Source organism: Anas acuta, chromosome Z (genome assembly GCF_963932015.1).
Source record: "Anas acuta chromosome Z, bAnaAcu1.1, whole genome shotgun sequence".
Lineage (NCBI taxonomy): Eukaryota > Metazoa > Chordata > Aves > Anseriformes > Anatidae > Anas > Anas acuta.
Genome location: NC_089017.1, coordinates 35,004,555 through 35,018,011, shown reverse-complemented (window position 1 = coordinate 35,018,011; position 13,457 = coordinate 35,004,555). Strand labels below are relative to the sequence as shown.

Below are 13,457 nucleotides of genomic sequence, written 5' to 3'. Positions count from 1 at the left end.
GTAGACAGTAAAATCAAATATGCCCCACCTGTTTGAATTCATGAGTCATTTATTTGAGATGGCCCGGAGCAGCCACACATTTTGCACTTCCAAACTGGTGATAAAGTTCACTCTAAACAGTTTGACAAACAAAGTTAACAGTCCATAACTAGATACAATAGAGACCAGTTACAAATCTCCATTTCAGCCAAAAGGTAGATTGAGTCTCAGTCAGAAGCAGAAGAAAGTGAAGTGCAAATGGGAGCTGAAAAAAGGTGTGCAAGGCATAAGGCCAATGTGACTTGGTAAAATCACAGAGTGGTTAAGGCTTGAAGGGAGCTCTGGAGGCCATCTGATCCAACCACCTCTGCTCAAGTAGGACCACCTACAGCAGGTTACCCTGGACCATGTCCTGGCAGTTCTTGAAGATCTCCGCGGAGGGATACTCCACTACCTTTCTGGGAAACCTGTGCCAGTGCACCATCACCCTCACAGTGAAGAAGTTTAGTCAGACCCTCTTGTGTTCCAGTTTGTGTCCATTGTCCAGATCCCCCCCTGAGCCTCCTCTTCTGAAGGCTGAACAGTCCCAGTTCTCTCAGCCCCTCCTCATAAGAGAGGTTATTCAGACTCCTCATCATCCAGCACCTCAAGCACTTGGTCACCATCTGTTGTACTCCTTCCAGTATGTCCATGTCTCTCTCGTACTAGGGGGCCCAGAACTCCACATGAGGCCTCACCAATGGTGAGTAGAGGGGAAGGATCACCTTTTTTGATCTGCTAGTGATACTTTACCTAACGAAGCCAAGAACACCATTAGCCTTCTTAGAGGCAAGGGCATGTTGCTGACTCATTTTGAACTTGGTTTCTATTCATCAACTTGGAAGATGAGTTGAGGATGTAAGAAAGCTGAACCCCTCTCTGAGGACAGAAGAGCAGTGTGAGAGAGATGAGTAAAAAAACTGGAAGGCATAAAAAGAGACAGTTAATTCAGTAAAAATCACTATGTAAGGAGAAAGAAACTTGATTAGACTGAAGTCCAATGTCTATATCATAGTTTGCTAGCCCAGAGCTGTTCACTGAACTACTGACATGTACTGTGGGAATTTTAGAGTAAGAAATGAATTGCTCCCAAGGCAAGGAGAGAAGGTCCCAAGATAGTAAGATAGCTAAGCCACTTAATTTTAATTCTGTTTCAGCTGAGATTGAGGGCAAACCAGTAGGAATCAAGAAACTAAAAGACAGCAAAACGGCAAGGGACAGTCAAGTCACTGAGAGTTTCTCCTCCTCCTCCTCCTCCTCCTCCTCCTCCTCCTCCTCTTACATTTTGGATAAAATGCTAAGAATTATCCATCTGTTACTATGTCTTTCATTGGACAATTATGGGTGATTTCCTCATCTTAAAACATAACCATTGGCATGCTCCACTGTGTGTGCTGAATGACAGTACAAAGAGAAATGAAAGCGGGTGACCTTAACTATTCACAGTACCTTCATGTATTCTTGTTTTAGCTGTCTCACTTTACCTTCATAAGAAGGTATGTATGGTAATGTGAGGGGAAGTAACCTTTTGCTCACAGCTATTTCAGATGCTTCACATTGTCTGGTCATAACCTCAAATCATCAGCGAATAAGAAAATATATATCGTGTTTTACATGGCCTAACACTTAAGAAAATTTATGCTCAATCTGTCACTGTTACTGATGTTGAAAGACTATATAAATGAAACCAGAGCTGGATTTGGATGATTGCTTTATGAGTCAAATGAGAAGGAGAGATTTCACTTAAGCTAATACATATTAAATAATTCAGGTTAAATAAGCGAGTAGTTTATATTTTTAAAGTATGCTTTCTCAACACCCTTAGCCTTTTTCTCAGTGTTCATTTCTCAAACACAATAAATGATCGTTATGCACAGCTGAACTAAACAAGGGAAGTATTTCAGCCACTGCAGTAAGAATAGGCACACACATACCCAATCAGATCTGTACTCATCTAAACAAATGTGGATGTTCAGCTGTATTATGTTTGAGAATCATAGCTAAATATAAATGTTAATTTGTCATGATCACCTTAAGTGAATGTTTTCCATCTTTTCTTTAAATGTATGTGTGCTGCAGAGGATTTGGTTCTTTTTGTAATTTTAATACATCTCCTAACTGCAGAACTAATCTCATTGCCCAGTATGTAGGCATTGCAATTTTATAATACTGTTCTAAATACTGTCATCTAACCTAGCCAAAGAACAAAAAAAAAAAAAAAAAAAAAAAAAAAGTCTAGTCTTGATTTCAGTCTAACTAGGCCTCAGGTATGCATATGGTCAGTCAAACTTAGGAGGAAAGTCAATTGACATATGTTGTTTCTGTGTTTCAGCTCTAAGTTCAGTAGTAAAATACAGTACGTCAACACGTTGGCAGAGCTTCGTGAGATGATTCCAATGGAATACGTGCACATACCGGATAGTATAGTCAAGTAAGTGGTGTAGAGACAGAATGTACTTGGTCTAAGAGAAAGTATTTTCACAAACTAGTAACAGTGTTTCAGCATCTATAAGAAAAATAGAAAACCTCTACCCGTTTCTGTGACAAATGCTTACGTGTTGTTCCACAAAAAAAACTCCACTATTAAACCCTGAAGAAGGAAAACGCTGTATTGATGAAACACAAAGCGCAATAAATATGCAATCCTAGGGGACCCAAAGCTTATAGAAAGAGGAAAGTTTTGTATTGGACCAAATAATACTACTGGTAAAATGAAGACAAGATTTCAGGCTCATAGTCCTTTCATCACGTCTATGCCTATATAATCTGGGTTGGAACAGACTGTTTATTCGCTAACTGTAACTCAGAAAAAAAATAGGAAAGTTTGACCCTTCTACAGTTAGTTATCAGCTTACTTGTGTGCTATGTCTTTGCATAACTTTTACCAATGTTTAAGTAGAAGTGTTAAGTTTTAGCAATACAGAGCTTTGAACTGAAACCATAATTCAGAGATAATCTTGTTCAAAAGACACTGGCAACCCAGATGGGCCATTCATTTTCTTGTTGATCTCTGATGTTTCAAACAAAGCCACTGAAAAACAATGGCTCAGTTCTTGCCTCTTATGTTTAAAGTTTTTCTAAATGCAAGTATTTCTGAAGGAAGGAAGTTAATTTCAATTACTCAACTGAGCTGGCTTTTTTTTTTCAGATATCAAAACAAACTGAAGTGGTATACCTAGACTGAAAACCTTTGAAATCTATTATGGTTTTCATGTTAGTCATTATTACAAAGGTTTGCTGCTGGGGACTGTATTGCTTTTCTTCTTTTTATTAAATATACTAGGTTTTGAACAGGCAAGCGTTCTGTTTTGGTGAGTAAATAGACAAGTATGATTGTATTTTCCTTATGGTTTATCAGTGACTTGGTATGAAGAACACTATTTTGGAGCTGTCACAGATCTCTTCAGCCCAGGCAAGAGTTTTCACACCTGCCTCACAGAGGTGAAAGCAGCATAATGAGCTCTTCATCAGACTGGTGATTGCTCTCATTCTTGAGGTGTCAATCCAGGGAGGAAGTGTGAAGCTCAGGTCTGCACAGCACTTGTAAAAATAGTAAATTATAGTCATGAAATCAGGTGTGAGAGGGACTTTCACTCAAATTTGTTTGGTTTTGTGACTGTCTTAGAAGTGGAGTAAAAAGTAGAAGTACAAGGAAAGTAGAACACAGAGGTCATTGGTCACCTGGTAAGAGATGACCAAGATGTTTTAACATCCCTACAGTTCCTTCAGCCTCCCTCTCTCCCTGATTCCTGTCCTCTCTCTTTTGTTTTCCATAAACAGTTTTAATTGTCCTCTTTAATACAGACCTTAACCTAATACTCCAGTGTATTTCTCTATTTGCATTCCTTGCTGTGTTTCACTGTTACCCTGTCTATAGCAGTGCACGCATCCTGTGTTACACACTTCTTTTCTTCCCTATAAAGTCCATTCACCTCAGAAACCAAAGGTGAAATAATCACAGCACTGGTCTGTGGAGACTAGGATTCAGAGCTTAAGAAATTTTAGCAAACTGCCTGTGTTTTGTCATCAGCAGCCAGATGAGTGATCATGATTTTGCTGAAGACAAAAATCAAAATGTGACAAATGTGCCCATTGGTGGCAAGCTTTATCAAAATGTCATGATGTGATATGAAGTGGGTGTGAACTGAAGGCACTGTGAGTGGTTACTCCCATGCCAAAGGGAGAAGAGCAGAGATGAATTCAGGTGTTAGCTTCCCTTCTGCTTCAGGTTGAGGAGGATTACTGTAACAAAATAATACAAAATGCACCGTTCAGCAGTCTAATTACTCCACCAGCAAGAACAGACATACCACTGTGGTTATGAGGAACCCCACCTGTAGCGAGTATGTGGGTTTATGCCAGGGTTTGGATTGTGTTGTTGTCTGGTAGTTTTTTACTGAAGTGAGATATGATGTGCCTGGTGTATCATATGAACTTGCATGTCTTTTCTCTTCCTTCACCCACTCTTATCTTGTAAGGTATGATGAAGAGAAGTGTATTAAGAGAAGAATGAGGTAAAACTTGCTTTCTAGCCCACGCTACTGCTCATAGCAGACTGAATCTGTGTGACAGCCTTTCACCCACAGGTGACCTCAATAGCTGAATGAGAGAGGCCTTCCAGTGTTGTGGAATCCTACTTTCCCCTTCAAGCTGTTGAGATCAGCCTCCTTTGCAAACAAAACCTACTCAACTGTAAATGTCCTTGATTTGGCCCGGGCTGCAGCTACTTTGATTCTATCTGATAGAGCAATTGAATGCTTTCAGCTCTGTCCACTGGGCATGCCTCAGATCCCTGCTGCTTTTATGTTTCTGCCTCCAAATAATTTTTAAAAGGAGTTGCAAATTAAGATTGGGTTGAGAATAGAAATAAATAATATCATAGTAAACTGAAGAGCCTCAGGGTTTGTGCGTAATACTGGGTACCTATTTTAGAAGCATGTATTCTATTTGTTCTTTGCTTTGCTATTGCTCTGCTTCTCTCTTATGCTCTGCTTGCTTCTTTGTTTCTTTATATCAATAACTTTTACTCATGCAGACTGGATGAAGAGCTGAGGGAAGCTTCAGAAACAGCTAAGTAAGATAGCTTTCAGCTGGATGCTGGCATTATATTTATTTGGTTCACAGGGATGGATTGAATGCAATATGTTTGGTACAACAATCAGTTCATAGTTCTAATTATTGTGTAAGTTTCCACATCTGTGAATTGACTTCCCCTCTCACTGTAAGCAGCCTGCTTTTATACAGCTGGGTCACAGAAAGAAGTAAGCACACTCTTAAAAAAAAAAAAAATTGCTATTTTTTGGCAATGTTCTACAGTCACAGGGAGGATTGAAGTCACTTTTTTACTCCATTACAGTGGTTTATTAAGCATTTTTCTATTTCATCTGCTGTGTCACATGGTTCTAATAATTCTTAGGAGGTTCATATCATTCTTTTTGAAAATGATTTTTTTTTTTACAATTTCCAAAGTTAACAATGGTTATTACATCACATTCTCTGTTAAGGCAAGTAGTAACTTCTTTCTTTCCACTGTTGGTTTGAAGGGCTAGTAGATTAATACTTGTTAATATTGTGTCACCTGTGGTAACTTAATAAATCAGTGTCAGATGATGATCAGGTACTTTAAACTCACAACTGTAATTTGGCTTTAAGATGCTAAGGCAATATGGTGTGAAGTGCCATAAAAATCTTTAACTGGAAGGACACAGTCCTTGATTCTCTAAACTAAACTTAGAGATCATTTATGCTTTGCACTTTTTCCATGCGTCCTTTATACAGGATTCCACAGAAGGGAATCAAGTGTGACGTTTTCCCTGCAATTTTTGTAACCAGAGGGTGTTTTTTTTTTTATTTTTTTTCTGCCTCCTTCCTTTAACTCTTCTTTAACCTATATACTTCAGAATTTTCATCTTTCAACTTCTTTGTAGAATTTTTTATCCTTATTTATGGTACACATTTTTCACAAGCTCTCCTGAGATAAGCTTTTAAAATGACCAAAGAGAAATATCCAAAACACTTGCCAACGTTTTTTGATTCTAACAATTAAATTGCCTCAGAAGCAATAAATTCACATAAGTAGTTATCTGATACCACCTGGACATTTTGTTAAACAAAAGACCCACACAACCCTGAAATGTAATTTCTATCTATTCTATTCAAACATTTTCAAATACATTGGATAATACTGCAATGAAAACTGTGGGGAAAAAAAAACAAAAAACTGTTTTCTTGTTAAGCCTTCAATTTAAAACAGGGCAGGCTGCAGCATAACATGTGAAAGGGGAACTAAACATTCATGTGAGGTACCATTAATTACTGTTATTGTTGGATGTATGAAGTCACTGTAGTGTGTTTTGCTTCCCCAACCTAAAGAAATATCTTAAAAAATTATTATACAAACTAATTGGTGTTGTAGGCACAAAGCTCACTAGATTCCTGTCAACAGCATTTATGTGTTTGTGCAACCAAAGGTACTCACTACAGTTAGTTACTACATCCCCCAAATAAGATTTCATATTTGAAGAGAGAAAGAAAGAAACACAGAAGAAATGTTTACTGCTTCCTCTTTTTTCCTTGTGCCCAGAACTAGCTGCCTCTCAAATGATCCAGAAATCACTTCAGTGGAACAGGAGTAAGAATTTGTGCCTAATACTGTCATTTTCTTTCAACATTATTTCACACCATATTACTAGGAACAGAGACTGGGTAGACTCCATAAAGCTTTCTGGAGAACTAAATGCTCTTTTGTTTATTTTCAGGAACTTGATTCAATACATGCAAGCAGAAAAAACACTGCAGTTGAGATTTTTTCTATTTGCATTGCAGATGTGTGAAGTGTTCTTGACAATTTTCAGAGACAGATACAGTTTTTAGCCTGAGGATCTTCAGGTTATGTGGAAGACTTAAAGAAAAGTTATGTGAAAGACAGAAATCATGCAACATGATCAGAGGGAAGATAATCACATGGGTTTTTCTCAAAGGGTGATAATCTTGCAGTCTCAAAAGACTGTGGTGGTTTTACCGTGCTAGGCAGCTGAACACCACAACTGCTCCCTCACTGTATGGGCTGCTGCAGGGAAAGTTAACATCCCAGCCAGACCCAGTACACTTGCCCTTCTCACCAAGAGGTTTAAAGAGTCTTCTCTTTGACTTCAGCTTCTGGGTTGTCCTTTTGATGCCTTTCTTCTCTTTGCTTTTTCCGCATCTCAGCTTTTTTACATAGTTATTTGCCTAAATAAATTCCAATTTCTTAATTTCTTTCACTTTCAAAGCCAGACTGGTTCCCTTGGAAATGGGAACATGTCTCCTCTGGCATACTGCTCCTCTGTCATGCCGTAACCGAAGCACGCAACCTGCTCTGTTCTCACTGCACATCAGTGAGGATGTTTGTAGCCACAGCATGTCACACGAGCACAAACTGTGTGTTTGCTGGAACAGCATGTCAGGTGGAGTAGCCATTGCAGCAGTCTGTGTACTGTGCCCAGTGTGTACCAGGGAGAAGTGATTGTGGACTTTGCTGTCCCTGCCCACCTGACTGTGACTTAGTAACACACTGGTGTCTCACATGGAAATACTGTTCAGGAAATAGCATTCACCTGACTCTTAGGTAAAAGATCCCATCACGTGAAGTAAGCAAACAAATAACCAGAAGTACATACAGCAAAACAGGTGCATAAACAAAATGGAGCTTTTTTGCCACTTTTTTTTTTTTTTTTTTCAAATAAAGTCATACTTTAGTAAACTACCACAGTGTTACACCTGGTTAGAATTAATAATTAAACTCTTGATTCCTGAGCTGTTGACATAAAATCTCTAAACATTTTTATTTTTTTTTTTTCTCAGATACAGTTTATTCTGTAATGAGTCAATATGAGAACTGTGGTTTTTTTAAAGTATGAGAAGAAAAAATAAATAACCTGTTAAAGACTCTATTTATGGTGTAAACCTTTTGGTGGCTTGAATAAACTTTCTGTTTTTCACAAAAAGACACTGAGCAGCTTATAAAAAGCAATATGAGAAGAAAAATTGTATTTAGCTTAAACAAGTATAGCTGTGACTGAATTAATGTCAATTCCTGACATTTATTTTCTCTGCATAAATATGTATCTTCCTTCGGAAGTGTCAGTAATTTTTCTGTGGTCGTATCACACACTTCTGGTGTAATTTCTTCAGGATTTCCTGTGTAAATATCTCCACAATGATCACAGCAGTTTTACACAGCCGTTTTCTCTGTATGGTTTCTGCTGAAACCTCTCTGGAGTCTGCCCACCTCTTAGGTTGCTCCTGCTGTTGTTTTTTTTTTTTCGTATCTATTGTCATGCTCTTTTGTATACTGTTTTGTTTAACATCTTCCACTACCCCGTGACTTCTAAAAAGGTTTCGCTATAAAATAATCCACTGTGAAGAATTCTGTGTGTTCTATAACTGATAGTGACTTTCAGAGGTCATAAATATTCAAGATGTTTTTTAGTTATGTGTTCCAAGAGGGAAATTGTGTCTTGATGCAATGTTTGGGATGACAACTTCTTATTCTAAAGAATACTTCCAAAGAATTTGATAACTTATTTGCACTAAATGCCAAAACCATACTCATAGAAATATTCTTAGAGGCACCCATGTCTTACCCTACTGTGGTGTCATCCCACCAGTGGATCTTTCCACGGCTGGTGTCCAATGCTACTCAGATTGAAATTGCTGTGCATGTAGTTAATAGGTTTCAAGAAAGCAGCAACATTCTGTATTTTCTACATAAGTGAGGTAGGATCTGTGTAAATTATTTGACACTGATGCATTTAAGTAAATGAGATGCTCAACACTTTGCGGGAGGCCAGGATTGTGGAAATGACTGGCCATGTGTACCATCCCACTAATGTCCTTTCTTTCATATTTTTTTGTTTCTTTTTTAATATATAGCATTGACATGACCCTGAAATAACAAGCATCACTGCCAAACATTTGAAGAAGAGAGTATGCTTGGATTTTCGTCACCCAGACTCCTGTGACCATGGTGTGCAATAGCCAATTTGGTTCATTTTGTTTGTGGTATGACTTTTTTGGTACCATTTTGCAATCTAAGAAGACCAAACGGGCCAATCCTGTTGCCATGGAAACAGCAAAAATTTGGACCTACCTATTTGTTGTTTTCAGAAATAGAGTTTTCATTAGAAACACTATATCATCTAGCATTGGTTTCTGTAAATGTGTGTAATTTCTGTTTAAAATTATATTTTACCAACAGTATGCCTCATGAATGAGTCAATGAGGATGTAGATTTTTGTTTTAGTCCAGTCTTCAGCATATTAACATTATGCATAATTGAATTGTTATTATTACAATAAATGTTAGCTTAGTTGTTTCAAAGAGCAGCAGCAGGCTTATTGTTCAAAAAAAATAATTCTAGAAACAATGCAGGACTTTCCTTAAAGTGTTTGTTTCTGCTGTATGAAAAGTCTTCCCATCTTCATTTAACACTAATAACTTCTTATTTTCTCACAGAAAGGCCTGATACTCTAAAAATAATAATTAGTTATTAAAGACACTTCATAGAGGACAAATGACTAACAAAATAATTTTAATCACTTACTTTTTTCTTTATTTTAAGCATAGCTTTTAGAGAGGTAGCAAATCCTGTAAATTTTTGTCAGATGTTCTAAAAGGCTTTGAATTTAATTATTTTATTATTGTTGTTTTTTAATGCTTTTCTAGTAGTGTTTTTTTTTTAAAAAGTTATGACTCTTTGAATGGCATCCTAACTGAAATCACAAAGGCTAATGCTATGAATATCAAAAAAAAAATGCACTTAGTATTTTCTGCTAACAACTAACGACTGAAAGGTAAATATATAAATTTAAAGTTGGGAATCACAATCATTTGTTAGAAATATATGTCAAAGTATTATTTGAAGTATGCCTAATATGAAAAATAAGTATTACAATGCAGTTTGTTGTCTGTATCATAAAACATATCGGTATAAACATGAAAAGAAGAAAAAAAAAGCAAGTATTTATTGTTTGCTGCTGTCCTGCATACTTCAATGAAAGACTCTGTAGTAAGTTCTGATACTCAAATGGAAAATAACTGCAGTGTCTCAGACCATCTTTTGCAAGATGGTGCAAATTATTACTTGAGTGAATTCTGCTTGTCTGCTTTAAAAAGTCAAGAGTATGACCAATGCTTTCTCTTCCCCCAATGAACGTATTGTGTGCATTTGCCAAACCTGCTGACTCCTCTACCTTGTGGGATGTCCTAATGGAAGTAACAGAATTATGCGCTCTCTGAAATATTATTCCCATCTTCAAGAGATTTTCATGTGCCCTAGAATTACATCTGTGGATTCTCTACTTGTCTGTAAATTAGCAATCCTTAGAAGTTATAATTTTCATTTTATGTATGCACTAACTCCAGTCCCACTTAATTAAACAGAAGACAAGCAAAGTTTGCTTGGGCAATGAAATTTAAGCAAAAGTCAGGACAGCACAAGCCTTGATTTTTCAGTAGGATCTAAACTGAGAGTGAAAATTGTATTTCGTCCTTCATTTAAAAGGTTGATAATTTTGTTCTGTGGTTTGCACATTTCCATTTGTGTCAATTTGTATCTTAAATTTGCAAGAGGAAGTCTGTAGGCAAGGGAGCAAGCATCCATCACTGTGTGCAGTTGCTCAGCTACTGTAATGAAGATTGACAAATTTGTCAGAAAGGCAAGAGGTTGCCAAATGCTTACTTATCTGCCAGCAACAAAACTGAAATATCTGCACATCTATAATCCTTCTCTCTACTGTCAGCTGGTGCATTGTATCTGTCACTCTAGGTAGCCTGTTTTATCACATCTTTCTGTCAGTTCCTCTTAACTTTCACATTCAAGGGAGGGCCTAATCCTGCTGACCATTGTTGCTGCTCTATAACCAGACCTTGTCATCATTAGGATCTGATAGTTTGCACAGTTCTCAGATATTTGAATCTTGGCTTGTGTCTGCCTTATAAAAGTGCTGTCACTTAGAATATTGGGGATATTGCTTTATGTACAAATTAATATTTGTATTAACTTCCAGTTGCTAATTAAGCTAGATCTAGATCAGAAGAGCATTTTATAGCATGAAACCACATCTGTAAACTTGTAGTTCAAGCCACTAGAATGGACAAGTTGACTTGTGTTAGGCTGTATGTGAGAGGAATGTATGCTGAAAGAGAAGTTCACCACAAAGCAGAAGTTCAGCACAAATTTTCATGTCTTTGAGACATAAATGGGTTGGAAGACATTACATACCACTTAACATTGGATGGCAGCCCAGAGGTGAATTTCATTCTAAAGGCTTTGTGTAGAATCACTAAACAGCAAAGCTACATAAGAATTAATTTGATTAACGTTGATAGACTAATAATGGCAGCCTGAGAAGGTAGGAGTTTGTTTAAGCCAGGTGTCACATCACCAGTGTGATGGTGCAAAAATGATTGCAAGAACAAGGTGTGGTTGTCTTTGCTTATTAATATATTTTAAAAAGTTTTTTAATGTTATGATATGGCAGTTATATATCATATTAACAATAATGTATCAATATTAATTAATTAGTAGTTTGTTGAAAAAGGAATATAGTACATGTAATCACAAAGTTATAATCTTTTATATAAAAATTTTTTCTACCATGTATGAGAGTGCTCAGATCAAATACAAATCAATAGTTGCTTTTTTTTTTTTTTTTTTGTTAAAAGACCTATGCTGATTTAAATTATAGATTAAGCAATACAAGGATATCTGATATCATTGTATGCATACATATATATATGAATCAGAAATAAAGAACTTCAATCCATCACTGGAAGTATTTCTTTTCAGTTCCAAGTTTTTTCTTTATTCCCTGGGTGCATGGAAACCCTTGACAGTTTCAATTCACAGTACTTTGCATAGTTATACTATATACACATACATTTTTTTTCCTTTTCATTCATTCTTCTCTACTTGTTCTTTAAAAATCAAAATTTGAGGCAATTCTGTTTCACCTGATGTTACTCTTCACCTTCATGTATATCAGTCCTTCCTTTGCTGATAGTAGGAGTATTGTTCCTGGAAAAAAATACAAGTTGCTGTCTCATTTGTGACTGTACTCTTACCTGAAAATCAAATTCACAGATAGTCTCATTCCACTGTATATGCTAGGCAGAAACCAAAAGCTCTGGGGCAGAAATGCGTTCACTGTGAAACCATCATGAGCAGTTTAACATACTTTTTGACATTGTATTGAAGTTAATCAGAGATGATGGATGCTCAGTCCTCTCATCTACCTGTCGCATATATCATTCTCCCAGTCTACCTAAATTCTCAAACTGGTCAGTTTGCACTGCCATTACTTTAAAGTCTGGGTGACTTTTGGATGGCTGGCCCATAGCATTGGCCACTGAGACATCACGTAAGAGCTAGAACAGGATAACCATGGATTCTTAATTCACCTGCGAGGAACTTTATAAATGCTCTTAGACCTTTTCAGTGCAAAGTCTTTGAAAGATATGAAGATTTATCAAACTTGAGTGTTGATAATTTAGGGCTGAAACTGGATCTCAGAAACAGGCTTCATTACAGCTATCTCATATACAAGAAGTGCTTGTAAATTCAATCTGGCTACTGCTGTTAGAGACAATAAAATGTTTTTACAAATGCACAAACAGGAAAAAGAGGTCTAAGGGGAATCTCCATCCTTTATGGGATGTGAAGGGAAAAGTAATGCCAAGAGATGAGGAAAAGGCTGAGGTACTTAATGACTTCTTTGTCTCAGTCTTCAGCAGAAAGACCAGTTATTCTCTGGGTACCCAGTCTCCTGAGCTGGTAGATAGGGATGGGGAGCAAAATGAAGCCCTCATAATCCACAAGGAAAAGGTTAGCAACCTGCCAAGCTACTTAGACATATGCAAGTCTATGGAGGCAGATGGGATCCACCCAAGGGTACTGAGGGAGCTGGCAGAAGTGCTCAACAAGCTGCTTTCCCTCATTTATCAGCAGTCCTGGCTGTCAGGGGAAGTCCCAGTCAACTGTCAGCTATCAAATGCAATGGCCATTTACAAGAAGGACTGAAAGGAGGATCCAGGAAACTACAGGCCTGTCAGTCTGACTTTGGTGCCAGGGAAGCTTACAAAGCAGATTATCCTGAGTGCCACCATGCAGCATCTACAGGGCAACCAGGTGATCAGGCCCAGTCAGCATAGGTTTATGAAAGGCGAGTCCTGCTTGACGAAACTCATCTCCTATGACAAGGTGACACATTCAGTGAATGAGGGAAAGACTGAAGTCTACCTAGATTTCAGTTAGGCTTTGACACTGTTTCCCACAGCATTCTCCTGGAGAGGCTGACTGCTCAAGGCTTCACTGGGTGAAAACCTGGCTAGGTGGCTGGGCCCAAAGAGTTTTGGTGAATGGAGTTAAATCCAGCTGGAGGCCAATCACTAGTGGAGTC

The 13,457-nt window shown here is 37.5% G+C and overlaps 1 protein-coding gene across 6 annotated transcripts in view; it reads left to right on the top strand.

Moving 5' to 3' along the window:
• The window catches only part of PRUNE2 (prune homolog 2 with BCH domain), a 136,686-nt gene extending 124,849 nt beyond the window's left edge, over positions 1 to 11,837 (top strand). For 3 of the 6 annotated variants that reach the window (XM_068666293.1, XM_068666290.1, XM_068666287.1), the window contains 5 exons: positions 2,351 to 2,449; positions 4,497 to 4,532; positions 5,054 to 5,092; positions 6,602 to 6,649; positions 8,932 to 11,837. In XM_068666293.1, coding sequence (XP_068522394.1) covers positions 2,351 to 2,449; positions 4,497 to 4,532; positions 5,054 to 5,092; positions 6,602 to 6,649; positions 8,932 to 8,953 — 244 coding nt within the window. In that variant the 3' untranslated portion in view covers positions 8,954 to 11,837. The remainder of the gene's footprint in view (positions 1 to 2,350; positions 2,450 to 4,496; positions 4,533 to 5,053; positions 5,093 to 6,601; positions 6,650 to 8,931) is intronic. The other 3 variants (XM_068666291.1, XM_068666288.1, XM_068666292.1) reach the window with 3 other exon arrangements.
• The last annotated feature ends 1,620 nt before the right edge of the window (positions 11,838 to 13,457 follow it).